Genomic DNA, 25,250 nt, shown 5'->3' with positions numbered 1-25,250 from the left:
CATAGAGTTGTGGGAATAGAGAGAGCTGTGAGCTGTTGGGATGATGGGAAGAGAAGTATGGTCAATGTATACCAATGAGATAATCTGGGATTCAAGGTACTGGACAGAGCTACAGCTTTAGGAGTGACTAGCTAGGACAGGAATCATGCATTTAGCTCTGGAAATAACAAGGCTCCCGAAATTCTCTTGCTTTTATAGGAGTGTGGCTAATACACAGCATCCAGTGGCTATTCTGTATTGTAAGCCACTGTACCACAGGGAGTTGCAGCATGGCCTGACTGGGGTTTTGGGCATCTCCTGCCCACAGGGTGCGGAGTGAGAGTCAGAGCTGCTGAGTGAAGGATGAGTGGAGACTGACCTTCAGAGATCTCTAGTGCTCCACATTGATGGCAGCATCCAAAATACAGTGGAATGTGATCACGCTGTGCCATCAGAACTCCTCAGAGCACAGAGACCCACCCAAGGGTGACAGAAGAGCACCTCTCTGCATGCCCACATGCCCTGAGGCTGGGGCGTGCCCTCGTAGGCAGGACCGAGGAGGAGACACCTACGTTCCATGTACCGGATGATGCGGGCGGCCATGTCTCCGGCCCCAAAGCTGGTGATGGGCGTCAGGCGAACTTCATAGCTCTGAGGCACTTTCAGGTTGGGTAAGATGTGCTCCAGCAGCAGGCCTTTCTCCATTTTCTTCACAGGAATGAAAGTCTGGATGGTGTTTCTCTGAGACAGCTGCACAGAAAAAGAACCCATAGTGTTATGAAAATCCTGAAACTGAAAACCTGAGCAATTGTATCCATCATTTAACACCATTCCTCCTCTTTCTACACGGATGTACACCCAGTTGTTCCATGAGATCTTCATGCAGTATTGGTTTGAAAATTGGCATCCCTGGTACAGAACAGTGATCAGGAGCCCAAGTTTCCCCTGAAGGGAAGCCTTGGTGTCCTCCAAGGGAGGGACTGTAGGGACAGTTTGAACTACAGGTCCTGAGGCAACTTTGTGTCAGAAGCAATGGTCTCAGGAGGGAGAAAATGAACCCAATTCACCCCTGTTAGTGCACCCAGGTCCTGTGCAAACACAGCATGGCATTGCATCAAGATACCCTTCAGGTCACAATCACTGCCGTAGAATTCATTCATTTGCTGCCCAGGCCATGTGGCACTTCATTTGGTGTCTCACTACTGCCAAGCAATCTACTACCATACTCCCTCAGAAACCTTCCACAGGGTCCACCCTTGGACAGCCTCTGCAGAGCAGAGCAAGGGGTCTATTTCAAGTTGATGGTTCTCTGGGGTCACTCACAGGCTCTCCCCTCCTCTGTTTCCCATTGGAAGAGGCTGAATTATGTTAGCTGAACCATACCAGCTGAACATTGTTCGGTTTGCTAAGGCAGCAGGGAAGTTTCAAGAAAACAGAGGAAATATCGTTATCAAAATCACCACCACTAAAAATGATGAATTACATGTCAGTGAAGCTTCCCTGCCATGGTCATGCTTGCTTGGCTGGGAAAGAACAAGAACGAGGATTGCATTGTGAAGATACAATTTCCTGCCTGTTGCTGCGCAGTGCCTGGATCCTTGTGGCAAGACACATTACTGGGAATGCTGGTGCTGGTAAAAAGACCATTGGCAGGATTTTTGATAGACCAGTGTTAACTAAGCTTTCCCTTGCCTCTGATATGTCCTCTAGGCTGAAATTTCCATTGCAAAGGCAGTTCTCCTGCCAGGCAGTCTCAGTGTTCATCATTAACTCTGAAGCTGCAGGATTACTGGAACTGGAATGCATGGAGGAAGGTTTACAGCAAATGTGTCAGTGGGCCGAGAAGATGGAGTGAGGGCACAGCAGAAGTGAAGGCCACTATCAAAGCAGGGCAAGGGGCAACGCTGATTTGGTGCTTAGCAAAAACAAGTGCATGCTATCCCTGCTCTGCCTGTCTCCAGCTCTCACATATGTAACTCTAAGTTCAAACCCAGAAGAAATGGCTGCTGCTGTAGAGCTTTCTGTGCCAAAGCCCCATTCATTTCCAACACAGTCAGGACTCATTGACTCACCTCCTTAATCCACAGTTTGGACGCTGATCCCAAGTGAAGGGGCCGGCACTGGTCCCTGGGAACCAGTGGCTGCATGTGGTTCTCACAGTGAAAAACAATTCTGCATTTGTCTTACAGATTGCACCTAAAGGAGTCCTTTGTACCTGCACACATCAGGGTGTAAGTTGCTTGAGGAACTACTTGCTGCACTCTCCTCCTCCTCCTCTGGCAAGATGGAGCAGAGAGCTGGGAGCTGTTCTGGTGCATTCCCCCAGCTTGGCGCTGCCTTAGGGAGCAGTCCTAGTGGGCAGGACCAGGGCAGTGGTTCCCAGAGGCACCAGGATGCTGCCAGGATCTGTTCATATCAACAATGCCCTACCTGCACACATGCCAGCTGGGTTCTGACCCAGCTGGTGTTCCTATTGCTCAGCCCTCGCATCTGCCAGCCCTCCACACCATTGCTCTGGTCAAGCAGTGGCAGAGCTGGCTCCCTGGGGCAGGGACTAAGCTGGGTTCATTAGCACCAGACCCCCAATTAACTGGGAAAAGAGGAGCAGTCAGAAGCCAGAGCAGAAGGCTGGAGTGCTACAGCTCCTAGCCTGGGACTTTTTGGGGAGCAGAGTGTGACTGGGAGGGCTGGCAGCAGCTCGTCCCCACAGGCTGCCATTTGCTGGGGTGTTAGGAAGGCAGCCAGCAAATAGGAGGAGGTCAGGAGCCATTTCCCTTGTCTAGACATAACCTTTAGAAGAGAAACAAAATGGAGAGTCAGAGAGAAGCTTGAGGGTGAGATTCAGACAGTGCAAATTCCACCTCAGCTGGGAGTTAGGTGGAATTTGGGTATTTAAGGCTTCTGGGAGCAAGGTCAAATCACATACTCTCCCACATCATCTAATCCAGGACAAAATGAGAGATCAGCCTTCAGTCTGCACTGCAAAGCTCTGGATCCCCTAGTTGAGTCTATCCTCAGGGACTTGTGTAATCAAAAAAATAACTGGCTGCCACCCAGGTTTGGCTGCAAAACAGAAATAATTAAAGGCACATATGCTTCCTATGGGTTGCAACCTCCCTGCTTTCTAGAAGAGACCTGGATCACTAGGTAATGGGAAAGGCACAGCCAAGGCTCAGCATGTATCTCCTCCTGGTGCTCAGAGGTAAAGTTTTAAGAGGTCTTTTCCCTCCACCAAATATCTTGTAGCTATATCTTCTCCCAGTGTATGCCCTGTCTCTATCCAATATGCAGCTCGGACTGACACAGAAACTGGCTGCCAGCAAGACTGCCCTCTGCACATCTTTACTACAGTCTCCACAGTCCTGGCATCACAACAGAACTGGCCCTGGATGTCTTTGGAAAGACTGGCTTCTCTGTGAAAAGCAGCATGGGCCCTGAGCTAGCTGCAGCTGTCAGTAGAAAGAGCCAGGTGCGCTGCCAGCACAGCTTAAAGGGCATGAAATTAGTGCAAGGGAGAAAAGGGGGCAGCTCCAGCCAGCTGCTTGCTGTGTGCATGTGGAGCAGGTGCTGGCTTACAGTCACTAGCACAGGTCCAGCAGACAGAGACATAAAGGCCAAAGTCTGCCTCTGCATCCCCCTCCTTGATGATGCTCTGTGTCCCTGACTGCCAGCAGCAGGTCTGTGCAGAGCTGCATGCATCAGTCCAGTAGGAACCCATTTTTCAATCCACTTCAATTGCCAGCTGTTTCCCTGCCTCCTCTCCATGTGTTCTGTGCTATCCTGGTGTCTTCTCCCTTCCACCCCCTTCTCAGCATCTCTCCTTGGATCACGCTGACCCTGTGCTCCAGTTTAATATTGCTGCAGTGCAATTAATAAAGCAGAGGCTGGCTCAGAGGACAGGGAAACACTGGCCACCTTATTAGAGACGCTGAAGCCTCAGTGGAGGAGCTCATGCTACAAGCTCATTCATCACCAGGCTCAGCAGGCTGGCCCAGGGGCCAGAACAAGAGCACTGCGCAAAGCACACACTCGCCTCTGCCTTCACCTCCTTCCATTCCCAATACTCTGAGGAAGGGGATGGGAAAGGAAAAAACCCAAACAAATCCACAGTTCCTACCAGCTGGCTGTGAATATTACACAGGCTGCAGAGGTGAGAATGTTCTTGCAGAATGGGCTCTCTAGAAACACCTTACAAAGGGCAAAGTCAGCTCCATGTGGTTTGCATGTATTCATGTGCAATGTATGCAACCTGTCCCTGTCCCTGTCCCTGTCCCTGTCCCTGTAAGCAGTATTAGCAATCAGGGGAGAACTCACTCACATGCACTCAGCCACCAAACCTCTGGGAGCTGCAACTGGGGCTGCCCTTCCTCATTCCTCACCCTCACCTGCCCTGTTGGTGGGCACTGTCTGCCCTTTGCCCTGTCATGTCACTTGAGCCAGCTTGTGATGCTTGCAGAGTGCTTGTCCCACTGTAGCCAGCCAAGCTGGCCCACAGACTGGGAACACACACCAAGAGTCTCAGAGATAAAAGCAGGATGCCACAGTACCCCTGACCCTGCTTCCATTCTCAGCTGGGGCATTGTCATAGGGCTCAAGGTATGACGCTGCCACACCCACATTTTCTCTTTATATAGGCTATTAAAGGAAAAAAACAGGATGATGTTTTCAGACTGAATGATGTTTATGCCAGATGAGTACCAGCTAGAAGCCTTAATAAAGCTGAAGGATATTAATAAACACATCTGTCAAGAGTTACTCTTGTGGTTCTGCTCTACACCACCACAACAATCTACCTGTGCTGAGACTGGTGTGGCTTGTGAAGCCATGCACGTGGTCTCACAATTGCATATTAATGCTTGTTTGAAACGAGAAATTAGAAAGAAAATCTGTTTCATCACCAAGCCCAAAGGTGTTTCTAACAAATAACAGCTAGAAAAATTAACATTAAAATCAGGTAGACCCCTCAACAAGCTGATCAGAGCAAAGGAACTGTTTTGCAGGCATCCAGCTTCCCAGCATTGCAATTCACTCCTGATGCTCTCTCTTTAGTTGTCCCACTTCTTCAGCAACTTCTCAGCTCAGGGCACAAGCACCAGCTCTGCTTTCCAATATCTCCATTCAAATCCTTTCCACACACGCTCACTCTTTCACTCTTTTTTCTCAGCCTCATTCAAATTCCCCTGGCTGCTCCTTCCTGCAGCACAAAAGAGACAGGGATGGCTGTCTGCATTCCCTCTCCAGCCTCACTAACCGCAGATATGGGCTGCAGGGACAGCTCCCAGCTCCTTCTGCAGCCTCTCCAGCCTCTCTGAAGGCAGAGAAGGCAGCAGATAAAGGCAGGCTGGTGTGGCACAGCAGCCTTGCACGCAGGCTCCATCCCTCTGACAGGCTCTTCCTTGCTCCCTGTGCAGCTCTGCACACCAGATAAATGCTGTCTCTTGCTTGTGTGCAGGTGGGGTGTCCTAACCTCCCCCAATCTCCTCCTCCTCTCTCATTTGTAGTGTCAGGACACTCTGGAGAGCAGACAGCCACTGGACTAGGTGCTGTGGAGGGCCTGGTGGTGCAGGAAGCACAGGTATCTCACAAAGGTCTGAAAAGAAGCATGGGGCAATAATCTGGACAAAATAATCTTTAACTGCCTGTGCAGCTGGTGGGCTGTACTTCTCAAGCAACCAGCAATCAAGGTGGTCTTCAAAGCTCAGTGCCAAGCTGCCCAGTTTCTCAGCACACATGGATATCCCTGTTTAGCAAGGGGCCAGGAGAAGTGAGAGTAGCAGAAGGGCACTTATCTTCTGATAGGCAATGCCACCCAGGGTGTGACAGAGCCTCCCATTTGTACCATTTCAGCCTGTTTGCACAGAATCTTGGCTTCCTTACACAGCTTTATCCCAGAGTGCTGCAGGCATCATCTCTTATCAGATTTCCCCAGTGGCTGCGGCTGCAATGACCTCATCCCAACAAAGCCCAGCTAAGATACAGCTGCTCCCTTCCTAAGGGAGTGCTGCTCACAAACACCAGAAACAATCACACCACTGCCCTCACCACAATGGGACAGCCAGGACAGATACTCCCAAGGTAATGGAAGGGGCTGAGCTTGTTTATGGCACTGGTAACAGCTCCTGGGATGAACATGGGGCTCTGCAATGCCAAACCTCCCGCTACTTCATCAGATATTCCCTGTCCTCAATTCCTGCCCCAAGTCTGCCTCCAAAGCTACAGGATATGGGGCAGAGAGGCAACCTCAAAGAGTTTAGATGCCATGGATTTCTTAAAGTTAAAAAAAAATAAAAAGGAAATATGATTACAGAATTTATGTGTGTTGGAGTTTATAGTACCAAAGATTGAAAGAAAATTATCCAGTTCTCCATTGTTGGAGAATGAGAGCTCAGCATGTAAGTTCCACGGGTAGAAAGAATTTCTTGGGAAAGTGGAATGAAAAATTCTCAGGAACAGGGTCAGGAGGGAGGAGGAGACAGGAAATTTTAGGGAACTCTCTTGAACATGAGGCTCCAATATGTTCCACACAGCTGGAAAAATATGCCATAAATCTGGCCCTTCCTTTCCCCTTCTTCCTATTCACTCTGACACACAGCAGTGGATTGAGATTGTGATCCTTGATGTCACCTTGGCACCACAGGGCAGAGCAGAGGAAGATGTCTTTGACATTCCTTTTGAACACTATGAATTGGATGCTTGATCTCTGTATTTTGGCAGAGGGATAAAACCCCAGAGTTCAGAGAAGGGCAAAACATGGCTACAATCTAGGACACAGCAAAGGATCCACACTCGTGGCTGACAGGGTCCAGTCCCCTGTCACCAGAGGGGCTGCCTCTACTTATTAATTTTATGTATGTATCACATCTTATCTTAAAAGTGGTTTGTTCCTTTTGGGCCTGCTCCTCCCCTGGACATCTGTTCCAGAGCCTGGCTGCCCTAATGTTCTCATTTCCAGACTGAATTTATTCACACACAGCTTGCACCCAGTAATCTTGTGCCAGCAGTGTCCTTTAGCTTCAGTGGCTCTTTTCCCTCGCTGCTGCTTGACCCCCTGATGTTTTACAGACAGGAATCTCACCACCTCTCAGCCTTTGCTTTGCTGGGCTAAGACTCTGTGACTCCCTTGTAACACAGACTCTCACTTTCCAGGATTGACTCTACAGTGTTTTTCTGCACGATCCCATTTGCTGGATCAGTGCCCAGCCTGCATATAGGATGTAATGGCACTTCTCCACCTTGCCCAGAAGTACCTCTGGTTTCATCTAGGAGTACATTTGCCCTTTCTCACACCTGCATCTCATCAGCAGCTCCTTGAAGTCAACTCAGTTGAGCACTGCACTCATTTTCCAAAGATGAGCTTCCAGCCTGCAGCACCTTCTGCATCTATGACCCTGCCTTTGTACCACTGCATTTCATCCCACCAGAACCACTCAAATAGTTTTCCATCTTTCAGATCCTTCTTCCAATCCTTCCTAACCCTTCACCAAGGTGGCATTGTCTCCCAGCCTGCTGTCAGCTGCACAAAATTTCAAGAGCACAATCCTAATAGGGGATTCTGAACTCTGGCTGGTATCAGCTGCAGGGAAGATGCCTGCCTACTCTGGAAAAAAACTATTTGAGTAAGTTTTGGGTAGGGAAGACATTTGGTTTGGATATGAAGATAGTCATTGTGATGCTTCTTTATAATCTCCCATCAAACGTTCTCTGCCTGTGACATTAAATTAGAATATTTTCTTTGGTTAGTTAATCACCATCTTGGATGGAAATGATGTCAAGCATTAACCTCACCAATTAAAGGGTTAAGGTAAGTTTAAAGCTGGATTTATTTCATTTTCCTTGCTTGATAACCATAACTCCTAAGGGGTTTCCAGAACAAATAATCACATTGCAAGCACAAAGCTGGCATTTCCTAGACAAGCACATCAGTGAACTGAAATTCATGCCTATGTTTTTCATCAGCCAAGCACACAGGTTCAGATCCTGGGATTAAGCAAGGATGGATGCCCAAACCAAACCCATTACTCAGCCTAAATGAGGAGTCCTGGAAGCTTTTTGTACAGAATTGTCCTTTATCAGGAGGCCCAGTTTCTCAGCTGAAACATTCCCAAATCCAGAAAGAGAAGCAACTGCAACCTTCAGTGGCTTCTGAGGACAGCTGGAGCCATCGAGGCTGGGAGTCAGTCTCTCTCTTCCTCTTGCACAGGCAATCAGCTGCCCATCCTCATTAGGTGCCAAGAGCAGCAGTTTATGGCTTCCTAGAGAAGCCAAATTGGTGCTGTCATGAATTACTGTAAGTGCTTGTTCCACACTCTTCAATAATGTCTTTCATTAGGATCTGATCAGAAAGCAATATGTATTTTATTAGCGTATGTTCCCTGGTCTAAGGAAGAACAGACCTAGCCTTCACTCTGTCAGAGAGGCAGTCAAGCACAAGCCTTAACTGAGACTCTCTTCTACTGTCTCACAGCCTTATTTTCAACCCTGAGGGCACGTGTAGTCCTTCTGCTTCAGACTGGAAGCTCTCTACTCTTACTGCAAGTTCCTGCCTGTACTGACTCTTGACTGTGCACGGCAGAGCCTGAGATCACCTCTCTGTCCATTGTATGGGCACGAGCTGGGTAAGAGACACCATCTCTCATGTTCCTCCACATCCCTCTCTTGCAGAGAGCAATGGTGCCAGGCTCTTTTGAGCCTCACATCTGAAAATGAGCACTGCTTGGTGCCTTACTGATCCAATTTTATACCCATCCCTACATCAGTAAGCACAGTCTCCTCTTTCACCAATTTCCTTGCACTGGACACACTGGCTGCTTGCAGCCAGACCCATGCATGTGTCTATGCACTGTGCTGTCAGCACTTCTGACTCCAAGAAAAAAAAAACAATTTGGCTCTGCACAGCCCAAGTCTGCCCAGCTGCAGTTAGGTTGAGCTCTGAGCCACTTTGCCTAAAATATGGGTGTAACTTGCAAACAGGACATGCTCCACCAACAGGAGCTTAATTTCTTCTCTACAGACCCTGGCAGAGCCCTCTGTTAGGGCACCTTCACCCTTGAAAACGACTAATAAAGGATGGGGCTGATGCTTCCTGGAGCAGAAACAACCTTTTTGTGTGACTTTGAACTTTCCATTCTGGTACCTGTAATGAAGGTTTGTAGGTAAGTATCATTCCAGAGCCTCTAGGCTGTCTATAAAGAAGAGGCAGAGGCAGCACAGAATATGCAGGGAGACCCATAAAGCCCTTCACATTGCTCCATGCTGCCCACTTCATTTCTTTATGATACACAGCCAAAACATCCATCTAGTGCCTACTCCTTCCATTTGTGACTAGCTGTGGGAGAGACTACATCTCTCTTCCAAACCCTTCTCCTTCACACACTCTTATCTCTTCTCTCCAATGTGTTCTAGGAAGTGAGAGCCAGGGGAAAAAAGAAACAAAAACCAGAACAAACCCAGAAAAAGGAAACAGAAACAAAAGAAGGAAGAGGTGGAATATAGGAAGGGGAGCAGGAAAAGGCACAAAGGTCCATAAAGAAAAGATGGTGAAGCAGTAGGAGGAACACAGACTGACTACTAAAAAGAACAGATGAGCAATCAGGAGGAAGCCACATCACAGCCTATCAACAGGGACTTTCAGAAAGACTCAATACTCAAGCATGAACCCCTTGAAGCCACCGAAGGAGTGTGGATAAGAGATGCACAAAAAAGACTGACTTTGATACTGAGTAAGCATTTTTCATTCTGTACTTAGCTCTGTAAAACACAAGCCAAGAGCCTGCTGGATATAAACAAGCACAGTGGTGTGGAAACAACATCTGTACCCTGCAAAGCTGCTATGAGGAGTCTATTGGTTTGGGGAATCTGATTATCTCTTCTCTCACATTTTTCTTACCCAAAATGAACACTGAACAGTGGTGTTAGGAGCTAGAAAGACATGAGATTTTCCTTCTAGATGTGTTTTAAGATCATATGAGCCTGTCCAGCAAGATTATTTGAATTGCTCTTCTCAGTAACTGTAACTATTCTGAACACAGCTAAAACTGGGACATGTGCTCGAAATATTCCCTTGTACTAGGAAAGCTAAACAATATCCTGCTTTCCCTCTTGCCCATTTAAGTACTTGAATGGCATCAGGAGCAGTCCTTAAAAAAGTTAATGCTAAGACAAAATCTCTCTGCCAGGCACCTGATGATTGGCCAGACACCTTGTAACACTGTCACCTACCCTGTTTTGGGCAGGTTTCCTTAGGCTTTGGATCTGGCTGAGACAGAGGTAATTTTCCCGACAGGAGCCCTCACAATGCTGTGCTTTGTGTGGGTAGCTAGAAAGAACTTGATAACACACCAGTGTTTTGGCTACTGCTAAGCAGAGTTCCCACAGCACCAGTGCTGCCTCTCCAACACTCTCCCCTCACCAGCAGGCTGGGGGTGGGCAAGATCTTGGGAGGGGATGTCATATCCAGGACTGCTGATCAAACCGACCAAAGGGTTATGAAAGTATGGCTGTGACATTTGCCTTCCAGAGCAACTGCTGCATGTACTGAGGACCTGCTTCCCACAAAGGGACTGGACATTGCTTGCTGTTGGGAAGTAGAGAATCAATTGTTTTCCTTTGATTCTGCGCATGGCCTTAGAAGTTGGTTATTAAACTGACTTTATCTTGACCCACGTGTTTTTTTCAATCTTATTTTCTCTCCCCCTGTACTGCTGAGGAGGGGAGAATAATAGAGCAGTTTGGTGGGCAACTGGCATCCAGCCACGGTCAATCAACTACACTTTACTTACTTTGGATGATCACAGAAGAGAAATTATACCTTAGACTGAAGCATAACTGATCTGCCACTGCTCATATTACTAATTTTTCCAACTAACTGCTTACAGATGACCTGTGGACTAGGGAAAACCAGCTCAGAAAAGCCATGTATCATACTGAAGAGCAATTTGTGAATGGAAAAAGACAGAATTAATCAAACTAATTCAGTAGTTAAGCATCATATGCTAAGTTCTCACGGGCAAAGGGAAGAAGTCCTAATTGTGGCATTGGAAACTATTAGACTACCAAAGGGGGAAACCTTATCCCATGGCTACCAGTCATTTCCACTGAGATCACACCTGACCCATCAGTGCTGGTCAGGCCTGTGCCAAGCTTTCCTGGCCACCCTTGTAGAAAACACTCTGGTCTCTGGCTGACAGAGCCAACAGCAGCCATGGCCCGGCAGACATCTCCACCTGCAGTGAGTGGGAATGGCCAGGGGAAAACTCCCTTCCTTTGTGCTGCTGGAGGCTCTGCTGCTGTCGACTTAGCCAACACAGAGTACAAACATGAAACACGGAAAAAGCTCCTTGTTTCCACCCCCACCAAACATTCAGCTATCCTGGGATCTTCCCTTATAACAGAGGTGGAGAAGACCTTGTTCTAGCAGCACCTTCTGTGACAGATTGCTAGGGATGAAAATAGAGATGGCTCAATGTGCTATCAGCTGCAGTGACTGATGGTGTGTCCCATTTCCAGGCAGAGAGAGCACAGCTGAGGTAAGATCCTGCTGTCTTCACTCCCACATGCCCGTGGCAAAGTCACTGCTTCACTTCCAGGTCCTGCACAGCAATCTTATTAAGCTTCAAGGACTGCTTGTCCACCATTTGTTATTGATCAGCCAGCTCTCCTTCCAGGGGCATGCAGCTGACACTCAGTCCCAAACTCCTCCTCCTCTGCAGCCTAGAAAGGCAGAGCCTCCTCTCCCCCCTCTTGCTTTCCCTGGCTTTGCATCGTGATGGCTGTTCAAACCATCCACCAAGCACACCTCCCACTGGCACTGGCTTATTTCTGCATCCTTTTCCACCTCTTCCTAAGGGATGAATCCTGCCCAGCATCATGTAGGCCACTAGCACAACTGAATGCAATTGTCTTGAGAGCACAGATATAATCTACCTATTCTTACTGCCTGAACAAAAGTTGAAATTAAAAAAAAGAGCATCAGTAGGGAGATAGGATAGTTAGAGCTTAAAAAAAAGACCTTTTCCACTACAGAGGATGGTTCTGCAGGTAGATGGAATTGTGTTGATTTGATATCCAATATGACAGCAGCCTGTGATCAAGCATCAAACTGGCAGACAAGGGAGGCAAAAGAAGAAGAGAGGACCAGAGAAGCTTTCTGACAGATGTGACTTATGAGCCATCCTGTAACAGAAGGTCTGCTTTGAGGTTCAGTGCTGGGCAAACACTGTGAAGCCAAGTCACTGGAGTCCCCAGTCCTAACACCAGTGAGAGAGCACCAGCAGAGCCTGCATCAAGTGCAGTGATGAGGCTACGATGTGCTGCTTCAGGAAAAGCCACACTCCCTTCCTGGTCGCAGCCAGCTGTAACTGTGATGCTCTGGGTAAATGAACTCACACATCCTTGTTCCATGTGCCCAGTCTGTGTCCTACCTTGGACATCAAACTGGCCTGTCCAATTAAGCAGCCTGTCAGCTGGAGGATTTTTTGGTGGATGTGGCACCGTATTCCCTTTTTCCAGGTAACACCAGGCCAGTGCACCACACAGCATATTTTATCCAGAGCAGGATGGATACCTCCCTAGCTCACAAGCTACAACTCTTCTTTAAGCTTTTCATTTTCTAGTATGAAAACTAGGATAGCCCTGACTGCTTTTTAGTTAAGTCCTAAACCAGATATCATCTCCTTAACTCTTGCAGCATCCCCCAGCTGAAAACCTCCCTGCAATAGTACTGTATGGATGGGGCCAGTGGGGTCACAATGCACTAGAGAGCCTTGGGATGAGGGCTGCAGACCCAACCTGGTCTGCAGCAGTTGCCTTGGCAATGGCAGCGTTGTGCTGTGGAGCCAGCAAAATGTCAGAGCCTTTGTAAAGCGAGTTCTGCCACACTGAACTCTGCCTTGTGCAGAGCTGCCTCCTCACCAAGCCTTTGGTGTCCTGTCCTCCTCCCTCCCTCACTCCGAGGTGCAGCCCCCAGGCACCCCCTAAGGCACCAGCTGCTCGTTTTTTGATCCTTGCCTGAAGCCATGGCTGCATGTGCAGAAGAAAAGGAATTTTGTTCAAGAAAAGGAATTTTGTTCAGCCCAGGATACGCCGCTGGGCTGCTACAAGAGCCACCACTGCTCAAGTACATCACCTTTCTGCAGTCACAGCATTTCTAACCTATGACCCAAAGGCATTCTCAAACAAACATCCACAGGGAAGTGTGGGCAGGTGCACTGCTGTTCACCCTCCCTGTGGTGCAGTACCACCCCTGCTCTGTGCATAGAGGGAGAGACGCCCCTGCCTTCTGAAGGCTGACTGCCTCCACGAGCCCATGAAACCAAAGACAGGCTGCAGCAGACAGAAACTGCCCAAGTGGGCTCAGAGGAGAGAAAAAGAACAACTCAGAGGAAGAAATTAAGTCATACAGATCCATAGTCCGTGGACCTCGGCATAAAACCTCTCCCGCTGTGCTGGGATGGCCATCAGCAGAGTTAACCTTCCACTCTAATCACAGTCATTAAATTCCTGCTAACGCCCCTGTCCTGTGTCTGTCCCAACTGCTCTGTTATCTGTCACCTCCCCACATGGTATGCAGGCTCCCCACGGCCGCAGCTCTCATTAATGCTGCTCTGGATGGCTGATGAGGCAAGTGGCAGCCGGCTCCCAAGCCCAGATGAGTTTTGTAGACAGCAGGGAATGTTTATCCAACATGGAGGGGATGTAAGTAGAAACAAAGAGGGACCACACAATTACTCAGGCATTGCACAGGGCCAGTCTCATTAGATGGTCTCCCTGACAGGAATTAATCTGAAGTGACAACCCAGGGAGCAATTTAGCAAATAGGTCTGGGGCCTGGCCCAGTGCAAATTTCAGGGGTCTGTCTGGCATGTAGACTCAGCCTGCTCTGAGGAGGGGAAAGCCAGGAATATATAAAGCTGGCCCAGTTCTGGCCTGAGCCTGTGTATGAGAAAGTACAGAGGACACAGCAGCCTCAGGTCGCCTTGAGGGGAACAATGAAGATTAAACTTTCCTACTGCACCAAGAGCTTCTCCTTCCTCTTTCTCTTGCAGCCTCAGGTCACAGATGGATTCCAGCTCATTAAGTGCACAGTTATTCTGCCACAAAAATCCCCCAAAACCATAACCACCAGCCCAACTTAGATCTTTCCTCCATGATGCAACCTGCTTGCAGTATTAGATGGCTTTTCATTTCTCTTTAATGTTAGAGCAGAGCCCTGGGACGGGTATAAAATACATAGAGAAAACAAGCAACTTAAAAGGCTTTTTATTTTTTAAGCAAAGATCTGGTTTGGGGAGGCTGCTATGAATCCCCAAGCAATGAAAATAATTTTCAGTTGGAAGGCAGTACTTCATAGCCTTTTCTACACTGCAAGAATACATGGAAGAAAAAAAAAATTGACCAAACAAATAGCCCTAAAGCCTTGTGGCATCTGCCCACAACCAAACCACCCAAGGCTGTGACCTCATCGAGGTCACTGGGTAAGGTGGAGCAAGGTGGTTGGCATTTGGATCAGTTGCCTTGCAGCAAGAAAGGAAAAACCACCCAAGCTGTCAGGACAGACAGCTGTGAGGCCCCTGCTGTTCTTCGCTGGGCACGTTTTCCCCTCTGAATTGTCATCAGCAATGCCACTGCCTAAGCCCACCTGAACGGTCCCCTCCAAGAAATTACAGCCTCTTTGCTGGGACGTAGAGTAGAGGCTTCACAAGAAGCTTGCTCCAAGTTGCTATCATATGCACTTTCCTGGGTCAGTGGCTCCAAGCTGTCAAGCTGCCTATATGGTTTTAATCAAAAGTTAATTCTTATTCTGCTGGCACTGGTGTGTCTGTTGTGCCGCTCAGCCTGCCCTGCAGCACTGGGAACAATCAGCTCTGGTGGAAGTGCATCTGCCCATCTTGCTGGGAGCCCCCACACATTGCTTAGGAAACCAAATTCCCCCAGACTGCTTGCAATCCCCCCCAAAATGCCCTAGGAAGCTTCTGAACAGGAAGAATTGGAGGAGGCATGGCGCCAGCCAATTAATAAGCAGCACTCTGACTCTCACCCAGCCCCAATTTCAGCAGCTGCAGCAAGCAAATTTAATTCAAGCATTCCCAGGTGCCTTGCAAAGCATCCTCCTACTTGGGCATCTTCACATTACATATGCCAAGAGCTCCTTGAGCAAACCAGGGAGTGTGAAATGAAACTAGCAAACTAAATTGCAACCAGTGGGCATCCCAGCAGGTTGCCTTTTGCATTCCAGCTCAGCAAGAGTTAATTCTCCTCTTTTCCTCCACTCTTCCCCCTGACAGCCCCTCACTAACCCAAGACTGCAGGCTGCCACTTCATTTGTCCTGAAGAGCCCCTGCCATGATCACTGGGGCTGCAGAACTCCAGGGACTGGGGGAGAAAGTGGGTTGGCTGGCTGGGTGAGCTTTCCCCAGCTTGATGCTGGCAATAAATCACTTGTGTCTGGCCACGTGTAAGGCCCGTTTCACCTAAGGACAATATTCCACTCCAATCTGAGCTCTCTAGGAGGGTTTTTGTGCCACCAGAGCTCATGCCTGTAAAGCCAGCATGTCCAGTGAGGAGTGTGCACAGGCAAACAGCAGCTCCACGCTCAGGCAGACAAATCCCCTTTCTTAAGAGCTCTCCAGTCAGTAACACTTTTAGGCTTTTGAGCTTTTCAGTTATATTCACTAAGGCCACTACGTTTTGCAGTCCAACAATGAAACAGAAGGATGCACAACTTAGTCCAGGGGCCCCAGCACAGAGAAGAAGATGTGATAAAGCAGCAGAATCTACAGGAATGAGAGAAGGTGATGGAGCAAGGGAAGGAGTTAAAGGTCAGAAGGTGGCACAAGGCTGCTTGGAGCCCAAGTGAGATGTCACAATGAAAACACCAGGAAGGCAGCACATGAACAAAGGGAAGCAGCAGGCTGGATGTGAGAGGGGATGTGATCCTCTGGGACAAGGAAATGAAAAGGGCTCCATAAGACCTCAGTATGGCTCATGGAAGTGGAGACCTCACCATGAAATGCAAATGTTTTCACTGGAGAAAAGCCAGGAGGAGGAAATGCCATGAAACCTTTTCCAATGTGTCTTAGTTTCATCCAGGGAAGGGTTCCTTTTTTACAGCAGTATCACAACAAAGTGTTTCCTTCTCGTGCTTGACGAGAAGTGTTTACAAAGCTTCCCTCTCTCCTCCTCTCTCTGCCTATCCTTATTCAGTCCCAGGCCACCAGGATGACACCTGTAGCCATTTCCAAGAGCTTTCCCATACATATGACTGGGCTACAGCAGGGCCTCAGTACCATGCTCCTCTAAAACACAACACTCAGTAGTCACAGCTACATCGTGATGCTACAAAACAGTAATGGCAGTAACCAGTGGGGTATGAACCAAACTGGGTGTGTGTGTTTAAATTTGCATGGCACTCAGCTCCCTCCATGTCGTAACTTAAAGCAGAAAAGTGATTTTCCCTTCTCTTGATCCCTTTTAGTAGGAGCTCAAAGAAGGATAGAACCAAGATTACTTTTAGACACTGTGCAAAAAGGAAAAAAACCTCAACTTACTGGAGAAGGATAAAACCCACAAATTTGTTCATTGAGTTGCAGTGCTGATAATAGCAAAACTTGGCTCAGAGGGAAGACCTACTATGACAAACTGCCTTCATTATTAGAGGCTCCCCCGGGTCCTGTATTATTATTAAGTACTGACAATGTGCTCCATACAGTGTGAGTAACAAACAAAGGCTGTCCCACCCCAGAGAGCTCACAATCAAATGGAGACATAAAACTGGAGCCTACTGTGCAGAACTAGAGGAAAGAGACACTTGAATCTTTTTAATTATTTTGTTTTCTATCTACAGTAAACAAAATTTTCCTTGCAAAATGCATTTGCTACTCAGCTACCAGTGAATGGCACGAACCACCAATTTTACGTGTCCCCATTTTTCAAAAATGTTGAATGCGGGCACTTTGCTGGGTGTGGATGAAAGCACCTGGCAATCCTGCTAAGATAATGTGCTCTTTAAACACATCAAACTCTTTTCCCTAACCTTCTCCAACCAGTGATGTCTTCAGATTTCACTCAGTTCTCTACCCCAGCCCCCAACCCCCAGTATGATTTTCCTTCAAACTCAGAAGACTTGAAACCCACTTCTCTTCCCCTGCAGAGTTCATACAGTCCAAATAGCTTAGTTAGTGTGACAGGATGAAAGCCCTTCTGCAACACAAACAGCCATTGACTTCTTCCTGCAGTTCCTGCCTGGAGAGCTCTTCAGCTTATTCCCTTTTTTCCATACGAGTGAGGAGGATGGAATTCCACTCGTTTGAATCTTTGGCCTACAAAATCTACACCACCAACTAATGACTGTAAGGCATTGTTCCCACTGAAACCCCATTCAAAACACTGAGCATGAACAGCCCAAGTGGGGCCACAGGGCTTTGAAAGACCTCAACTGTACCCAACCCCAAAGGTAAAAGTGAAAACTGAGCTGTGCACTTGGCCTGTCTCTTCCATTCAGTGGAAAAGGTGCAAGACTGTCAGGATCTGCCAATTTCATCACTTTCAGCTCTCGATCAGCAAGAAAACATTGGTGTAATTGCTTCCTCAAAGGCCATATGCTGGGGCTACAGGAGAGCAGACCTTACCTGCCGGACTTCCAGGCGGTACTTGAGGATGGGATCCACAGCATCAGGCTCCTTCTGGGTCCACTGCAAGACGTAAGAGTAATTCTTGGATTGCCTCTGGCTCAAGGTGGGGTTGGGAGTGTCATAGTAAAACTCTGGGCTATAAGCTTTTGCTGGAGGGGAGAAAAGAAAAAAGAGGGAGGAAAGTAAAAGAGTGGGATCAAGGGGAACAGAAATTACAAAGACACGTGGTGAGAGTGGAAGAGCTCCACTCACCCAGCTTATCGACCTGCCTCTAACACAATGGACACCTTTACTTTGCACAAATGTGCCACTGTTTTCTGTGAATCACTACTGCTTTCACAGCCTAAACTGTTGGGAGGATTAGTAGCCCTGCAACACCAGTGGGACATGACCAGCACCTGAGAAGGTGGGAACAACTCCAGTTCTCCAGCTGGAACCAGCTCTAATCTTTTCTCTCTTGCTTTGTAGTTTAGATTGAAGTAACAGCTTTAAACTGGCATTTCTCCCGTTTCATCTGCTGCTTTACAGAGACTCCTGCTAACAAACCCTGAGGAAAGATCATTTGGCCAGTAGGTCATAGGAAAAGTGTTATTTATCACACAGAGACCATGGCATTAAAAAGGAGACCTTGCTCCTTCTGCATCTCCCCTGCCTTGGCAACACAGTGCTCCAGCCTCTTTGTAACACAACAGTCAACTCGGCAGCAAAGAGGACAGTGACCTCAGCCTGGGTAAAAGCAGTGGGAGCTTTGACAGGGGCGGAGATGTCTTTTTCAAACCCATGTCTCTCCTTAAAAACAAAGTGCAGCTGGAGAAGGGAAACACAGAAGGAAAGACGTACCAGAGAGAAAACAAGCAGTTCAGAGAAGAAGGGACTACCCGTCATTTCCCCAGCAGTTTCTGTCCTGAATCATGACCAAACAGAATTTGAAGGCTCCTGCCATGCAGCCCAGCAGCTGGAGGACTAATGCACAGGGAGCACAGGCAACTCAAGGTCTTACCCACAACTGGTTTTGCCCTATTTGAAATTATGATCATTTCACCCAGTGAACTTCAATTTTTGGCAGGTTCTGTCCTGAGCCAGGCAGAAGTCGGACCTGAATGAAAGACAACTGACTGGGTTCAGGTCCAGTTTGAACCAGCAGAGACCAGAAAGGTGCCTGGGCAGCAGGGGATGGTGGAGAGCAGAACAGGAATAAACACCACCTCCTCAGGATGTCTGCTGCACCTTTCCACTTGAATCACCGGCCCTGCCATTCTGTGTGGTTATAATTAGGCTCGACAGGATTCAATGTTTATTTTTTATGAACTCAGATGTATAATATTGATATTTATTTCCAAGTCCTTTTTCTCTTATTATTTTTATTGACTTGAATTTTTGCGCAAGCAAGAAGTTCAGAACCACCTCAGAGACTAATTGCTGCTTATTCAACTTGTATTGACTATGGAAGTCAAGCTTTATAATGGATTTCGGAATAAAATCAGAACTGATGATAATCATCATCTTGCATGATATTAATTCATTATTAATTGACTACAAGATAGAAATAGAAGCTAGAAAAAAACAGGTGCTTTTTGATAGAATTGCTGCATATCAAAATACTTTCAGAACTTCCTTCTGGAAGCTTTTACTACTGCTGGAAAGTTTTGTCTTTTGCTTACAGCTGATGGGAAAAGCTGAAGATTATCCATGTCTCTCTTTGAGGCTCTTCTGTGCTTGTGGCTAGTGAGGGAGCAGATGATGAACAGCAGGGGCTGCCCTGGTAACTTCCTCTAGAGGAATGGGTTGGATGTTTCACTATCCTTCCAAAACATTTTGGAAACCTAATCACTCATCCATAGAAGAAAAGAATCCCATCCTGGTCAGATACATGTGAGATACATGTACTGTATTTTCAGTGCACCTGAATGCCCCACAGTCAAAAATGAGTCGCTTTCTGTCGCATAGGAAGGTTTTTGGTATTTTTTTCCACAGAGAAGAAACAGAAACAAAAAGAGACCATGCCACTTTCTCTGCTCAGATAGGAAGGCTGTGGTTGATGGGAATTAAAACTCCTGCAATCCTGAGTCCAAGTAGAGCAGTCTAGTCACTGGAATATTTTTCAGGTTGCTCTACAGGCTCAGAAGGCTTGATTAATTTGTAACTGTCCAGGACACAGGCAGAGATGTCTGGAGTTGAACAGTTACAATCAGATATCAATGTCTTGGAAAAGGAGAAGGGATGCAGGAAAAATAATGGTTTGCTGCTTTCCTGATCAGTGTCTCTAGGCATGAATCCTACTTTCTGCTGAGGGGATCTTATCTGAGGCACAGCATGGCACACGGGGTGCCAATGAGTATTTGTTGCTGCCACCAGTGAGAAATTCCTGGGAGCATTCCCAGGCTTGACAGGGATGCAGTTTTCTGTGATAGAGGGATTTGGTTTGCTATCACTTAGCGATGCAAGAGTTACAAGCATATGAAAAGGGTAGAGAGGGTAGAGAGGGCCAAAGCTTTCAAGCAAAATTTGCTGCAAGACAAATGCCAGGAAATCTCAAGGGGTTGAAAAGGGACCCAAATAGTAGAAGTAGTTTGGGTTCCCCCATTTCTGTAAGCATCCCAGAATTACAGCATACCTGAGCTTTCCCAAACCCTAGGAAAGGCTTGCTTCAAAATCAGGCCTCTCTGGATGTCATTCATTCTCATTTTTCTCAACCCAGGCTTGAAAAGTATTATAAATTGGCCTGGACTCAAACCTGAGTATTTGGACTGAATTTATTGCTTATTAAGGCAATTTCATAGGAGAGCTCTTCTAGAAAATTGTGCCCAAGTCAGTTCTGGGGTCATGGGAAAAGCAGATTTAATGATCAGCTGGAGAGGCCAGGTCAGATGTGCAGTTTTAGATGCTATAACTCTGCCATCCCTCTGTGCAGTTGCAGATGCTGCAGAGGAGGTCTGTTACAGTGGATGAAGGATTCAAAGAAAACTGAGCAGCAAATCCACTGTGGACTAGCAGCCATTACCAGCTCATGCTTTTTCTAGAAAGCACTGTGAGACACAGACAGACAGGAGTCATAGAGAAGGCACGGGAATACATAATACAGGTTTTGTTTATTTTTGTTTCTTTCTTTGCTTTTAAAGAGGAAATCAGATGGTTTGGAGCCTCTTGGAGGGATCTACAGAGCTTTTCACTTCCTCTTGGTCAATACTTATCAATGATACAGGTTGTCTAAGCTTCAAAGCTGATTGTGGCCTTGAGTTTAAGTCCTGTAAGTGGTCAAACACTGCTAAAATCTAACAGGGGCTAGCACTTAGCTTCTCCAGGTCCATCTGCCTGAATGATGGAGACAGATCTCTCTGCTGGCTTATGGAAAATTATTCCTCCTGAACAGAATGCTGGGCACCCAGGAAGCAATAGACTCACTGTAGTGGCACCAGTTTATGAGGAGCAAGCTTCCTATGACTGTGCTATTCACATTCTCTGAACAGAGAGAGACATAATTCTCTCTCCCAGGATTTTTCCTGGGAAAGGCAGTGAGAAGCTCAGAGAAGAAGAGAAAACAATTCTTATCTCTACTTGCTGCTCCTGTTGTTTGGCACATGTGGAATGTGTTATGGAGATTGTATTACTGAAGGTGATGATTGTTTGGATTGATTGGCCAGTTAGGTCAAAGCTGTGTCATGGCTGTCTCCAGACAGTCACGGGGTTTTCCTGAGTATTTCTTTAGTATAGTTGTAGTATAGTATTAGTGTAATATAATATAGCTTAATAAAGCAGTTGTTCAGCCTCCTGAATCACGGAGTCAGAGCACATTATTCCCTGGCTGGGGGTCCCCTGAATCGATACATGACCCCATCCAACAGCTTGCTCTGATGTGCATTCTGTGACTTACCAGACACCTGGAAGAGGCAGGTGGAGACCCCCACGTCGTTGGAGATGCTGCACTCGTAGTTCCCGCTGGTCTCCCGGCTGACGCTGTCCACCTTGAGCTCTGAGTAGTCCTGCTGCTCTGCCAGGGGCTGCGCCAGGAGGCTCCCGTTGAAGCGCCAGATGGAGGTGGCCACCTTCATGGGGCTGCCCTTGAGCATGGTGCAGCGCAGGGTGACGCTGTGCCCCATGCCCTGCCGTACGTCCTGGAAGGCCGGCTCCACCACGGGGGGGACTGGAACAGGGCAACAGACAGGGATTCACCAGGGAGCAGCTGCCTCACCCAGCACGGTCACCCCGAGCACCTCTGACAAGACAGGTACCTATGATTTCCAAGGGGTTGAAGCCAGGATCCATCACACCAAAAGCAAAAGTCGTCTGACAATCCCTTCTGACTGGGCTGGGGCCACATTCTACCTCTCTCCCGCTTCTGAGGCAGGAGTAACCTTTAGCAAGCACTCATCCCATACTGAGCACTGCTTGGAGGAGCTACCAAGCTCTGCTCTCTCATGTGAGAACTGCAGCACCAGCAGCTGTATCACAGCTTGGATTCAATCCTCACATCTAATCAGAATGACTGGTCCTGTTATACAGCACAAAATGCACTCCCTGAGCAGACAGGTAAGTTCCCAAGCAGTCATTCCTTCTTGTCAGTGTTTGGCAGGGTTATCAAGGACACTGCCTTCATAATGTAGACGGAGGCATCTGCACCAGCTCTCCCCACAGACCTGAAAGGGTTTTGTAGGGCCCCTCCCAAATACATCAATACAACACATCACGGACTGGCTACAGGGACTCTGGGTCCTATTTTTATCTCTAGCAACAATTCCCTGATGTTGGAAGGTGAGTCACATCTATCCATGTCAGCTTCTCCGCCAGTAGTGTGAGAATGGGAATGGTGATGTGTGCTCACCTCCTCAGCAAAGGGAGACTACTATGTCTTTTGCACTTCTTTAGCACTTGTAAGAATTTATGGTAACCTCATGATTTGGGCATGGTTGAGGCACAGTAAGGAGAAAGTTGGATTGGTACTGTTTGGGTTATTCCTTATTTAACGCGATGAGAGAGGACTTAAATCCCCACTGTCTCTGATAGACATGTTTCACTTGCAATAAACTCTTAATTAAAACATTACAGTGTGGGGATAAACAGAAGCTCTCCATCTAAAATGAGGAAAGCTTCCTGAACACAAAACAGCTGTTAGCCTGAATGTAAGAGGGAGAACTGATTTATAGCAGTTTCAGCACAATCACAGCTGACCTTCTCCAGGTTCAAAGCAAGTGCTCTTCCATGGTTTCTATGCCCACAGAGCATCTGCCTCCTCTAAAGGTCCACAGAGTTGCCAAGCACAGCCAGGCCCAAAAACATGCAACACACAGCATCTGCAGCAGTTACATAACATGGGTCCACCAACAACCATGGGTCACTCTGCATCCCTGCTGCCCTGAACAGAGCTGTGCTGGGAAGGGCTTCAGCACACCAGTCTCCTCCCATAGCCTGACCCCAGCAAGACCCAATAGCTTTGTGACACTAGTGACATCTCTATCTTCACCACAGATCAAGGTGCTGCATGCACCGTCCCACGTGTGGGCACGCAGTGTCCCATCTCCAGGGGGCACAAATGCATCTGTGGGTATCCCGTGTGCAATCATCCCCTCCACCTGGCAGCCTTTGTTTGATGTGGCTGATTGTTTTCCAGGTACCTTGTTCTCAGCTCTAAGTCTTTGGGCCCTTTGCTGTGCTTAGGTGGATTAAAAGCAGCCCTGCCTGAGCTGGGGCTGCCGTGCTGAGCGGCACGGTCAGCTCATTAGGGATGGCTTTCCTGGGGATGTGTGCTTTGCTGCCAGTGCTTCGAGTGCTGACTTGCCTTTGGCTCACACGTCTCCCACCTCACAGTGAGAATAATGTGAGAAGTTGTTTGATTAGACCTAGTGCCATGCATGTATCATCTCCATCCCTAGCTGCAATCCCATTTCTTCAGTCACATCTGATCCTTAATTGAAGCCAGTGGGGTCTCACATTATAATCTAGGCCAGCTGGTGATATAGGGAAAAGAAAGAGAAAAAGGGGAGAGAAGAGAAAAAAGAAGGCTCAAAAAAATGGCACAGCCACTTCAGATGTACTCAGAGCACTCTGTCTCCTGAGGAAGAGCGAGAGGGGTTGGAAAGCAGCTTCCCTCACTGAATCTAACTGTGCCAGGTATGGGGCTGGGACAGAGGAAAAGGTCTGAAACTGGACAAAGTGCACCTGCAAGGATGTGCTGCAAGGAAAGTGCCCTCCCGGGGCACACTGCAGGAGTGTCTGGGGCTGGTAAAGGGTCACAGAGGATCAGGGCCGGGATGCTCCAGAGGCTTCTTTACGGTCACTGGAACAGCAGGGCAGCCAAGGATGCAGAAGATATTTAGTCTTCTTCAGCTGGGAAAATGGGATTTACTTGATTTGCACTGGGACAGGCTCCAGGACTATGTTACCATCTTGCAAAGGGAATATCTGAAAGTGTCTATCAATTAAAAATTGATTATATTTTCTCCTCTTGTCTCTTGCACTAGAAAACACCCAACAAATATTAACTCTGCAGGTAGTCCTGGAGTTCCTGGGTTTTCTGGAGAGAGAGCTGAAGCAGGTTATCCCATCACTACAAAGTATAGAGAACTACACCAGGGGTCAGTTATTCCCCAAGGTTCCCAATGGATATGAAAACAAAGGAAGGTCAACAGCAATTACAGAGCCAGACATCAGCTCTGGCCTCCAATGCCTACTGGGGAGCTCACACTTGTTCAAGGAGGTTAAACACAAAAGGCAGACTCACCACAAAGGCAGGGATTCAGTCCATAAAACCTGACTGCTAACAACACAGCCTTTTCTGTTTCTGTTCTTTTTCTCTGGCTTAAAGGCAAAAGAAAGCTTGTCTAAATGAGCTGGTGCTGCTACTCCCCAGAACTGGGAACTGAACAGCTCCAGTACACCTGACATGGGGGCTGTCTTGGAGTAGAGACCTGTGATATGAGCCCTGCATGGACACCTTTAGGGAGCTGCAAAAAGGATAATGATTTTCAAGGTGCTTCTTATACTCACGGGGAAGCAGCATTTCTGCTGGCTATAAGGAAGTTGTATTTGGCTATTCTGGCTTGCTAAGCTGCTATGATGCTCTTTAAGTTTTTAGCCCAGTTCCAAAGGTGAGTCCTCATCCAGAGGCCCCTCAAATGCCTTCCTGTATCTCCCTTGAAATCCAGCACCTGTATCAGAAGTGCTCTTTTAAGCAGCCTCCACACTGCAGGCAGCAAGTTGCTAGGCTTCCAGAAGGTAAAAAACCTCTGTGCACATAGAGAACTTCAGGATCCCTTGGCAAGAAACACAGCAAACAATTATAGACAATTACTGCTCTCTCTCAGAACACAGCCTAACGCTGGAAGAGCTTGCTGGCAACGGCAGTGATGAAAGGGGTAAAGAGGCAGTGTTGAACTGAGGGTCCTTCACCAACCTTGTTAAGATGCTGCTGCTGCAGAACACAAGGCAGGGCACTCTGCCTTTGCAGCAGAATTAGCTGGTTAGGAGCAATTCTAGTGAGCCAAACCCAGGTAACCTACTCCAGCGTGCCAGGCACCCTAAAACAAAGCTGGGCTGCAGGCAGCTCCTCGCTGTGAGCCAGAGCAGATGCTCTGCACCAAAGGGCTGGTGAGCTAACGTGGCTCACAGTGATGAGGGCAGCGGTGAGGGAAGTACAACAGCGAGATGTCA

General features: G+C 47.7%; 1 protein-coding gene across 1 annotated transcript in view; it reads right to left on the bottom strand.

Annotated features, from left to right (window-relative positions):
- MDGA1 (MAM domain containing glycosylphosphatidylinositol anchor 1) overlaps positions 1–25,250 on the bottom strand; it is a 148,375-nt gene that overhangs the window by 35,010 nt on the left and 88,115 nt on the right. The window contains exons 10-12 of the mRNA XM_036380252.2: positions 21,478–21,747; positions 17,604–17,755; positions 552–729 (exon numbers count right to left, since the gene is read on the bottom strand). Coding sequence (XP_036236145.1) covers positions 552–729; positions 17,604–17,755; positions 21,478–21,747 — 600 coding nt within the window. The remainder of the gene's footprint in view (positions 1–551; positions 730–17,603; positions 17,756–21,477; positions 21,748–25,250) is intronic.

Source organism: Molothrus ater, chromosome 3, assembly GCF_012460135.2.
Source record: "Molothrus ater isolate BHLD 08-10-18 breed brown headed cowbird chromosome 3, BPBGC_Mater_1.1, whole genome shotgun sequence".
NCBI classification, from domain to species: domain Eukaryota; kingdom Metazoa; phylum Chordata; class Aves; order Passeriformes; family Icteridae; genus Molothrus; species Molothrus ater.
Note: the sequence above shows the minus strand (reverse complement) of the source record. Positions and strands in the feature narration are given on the sequence as shown.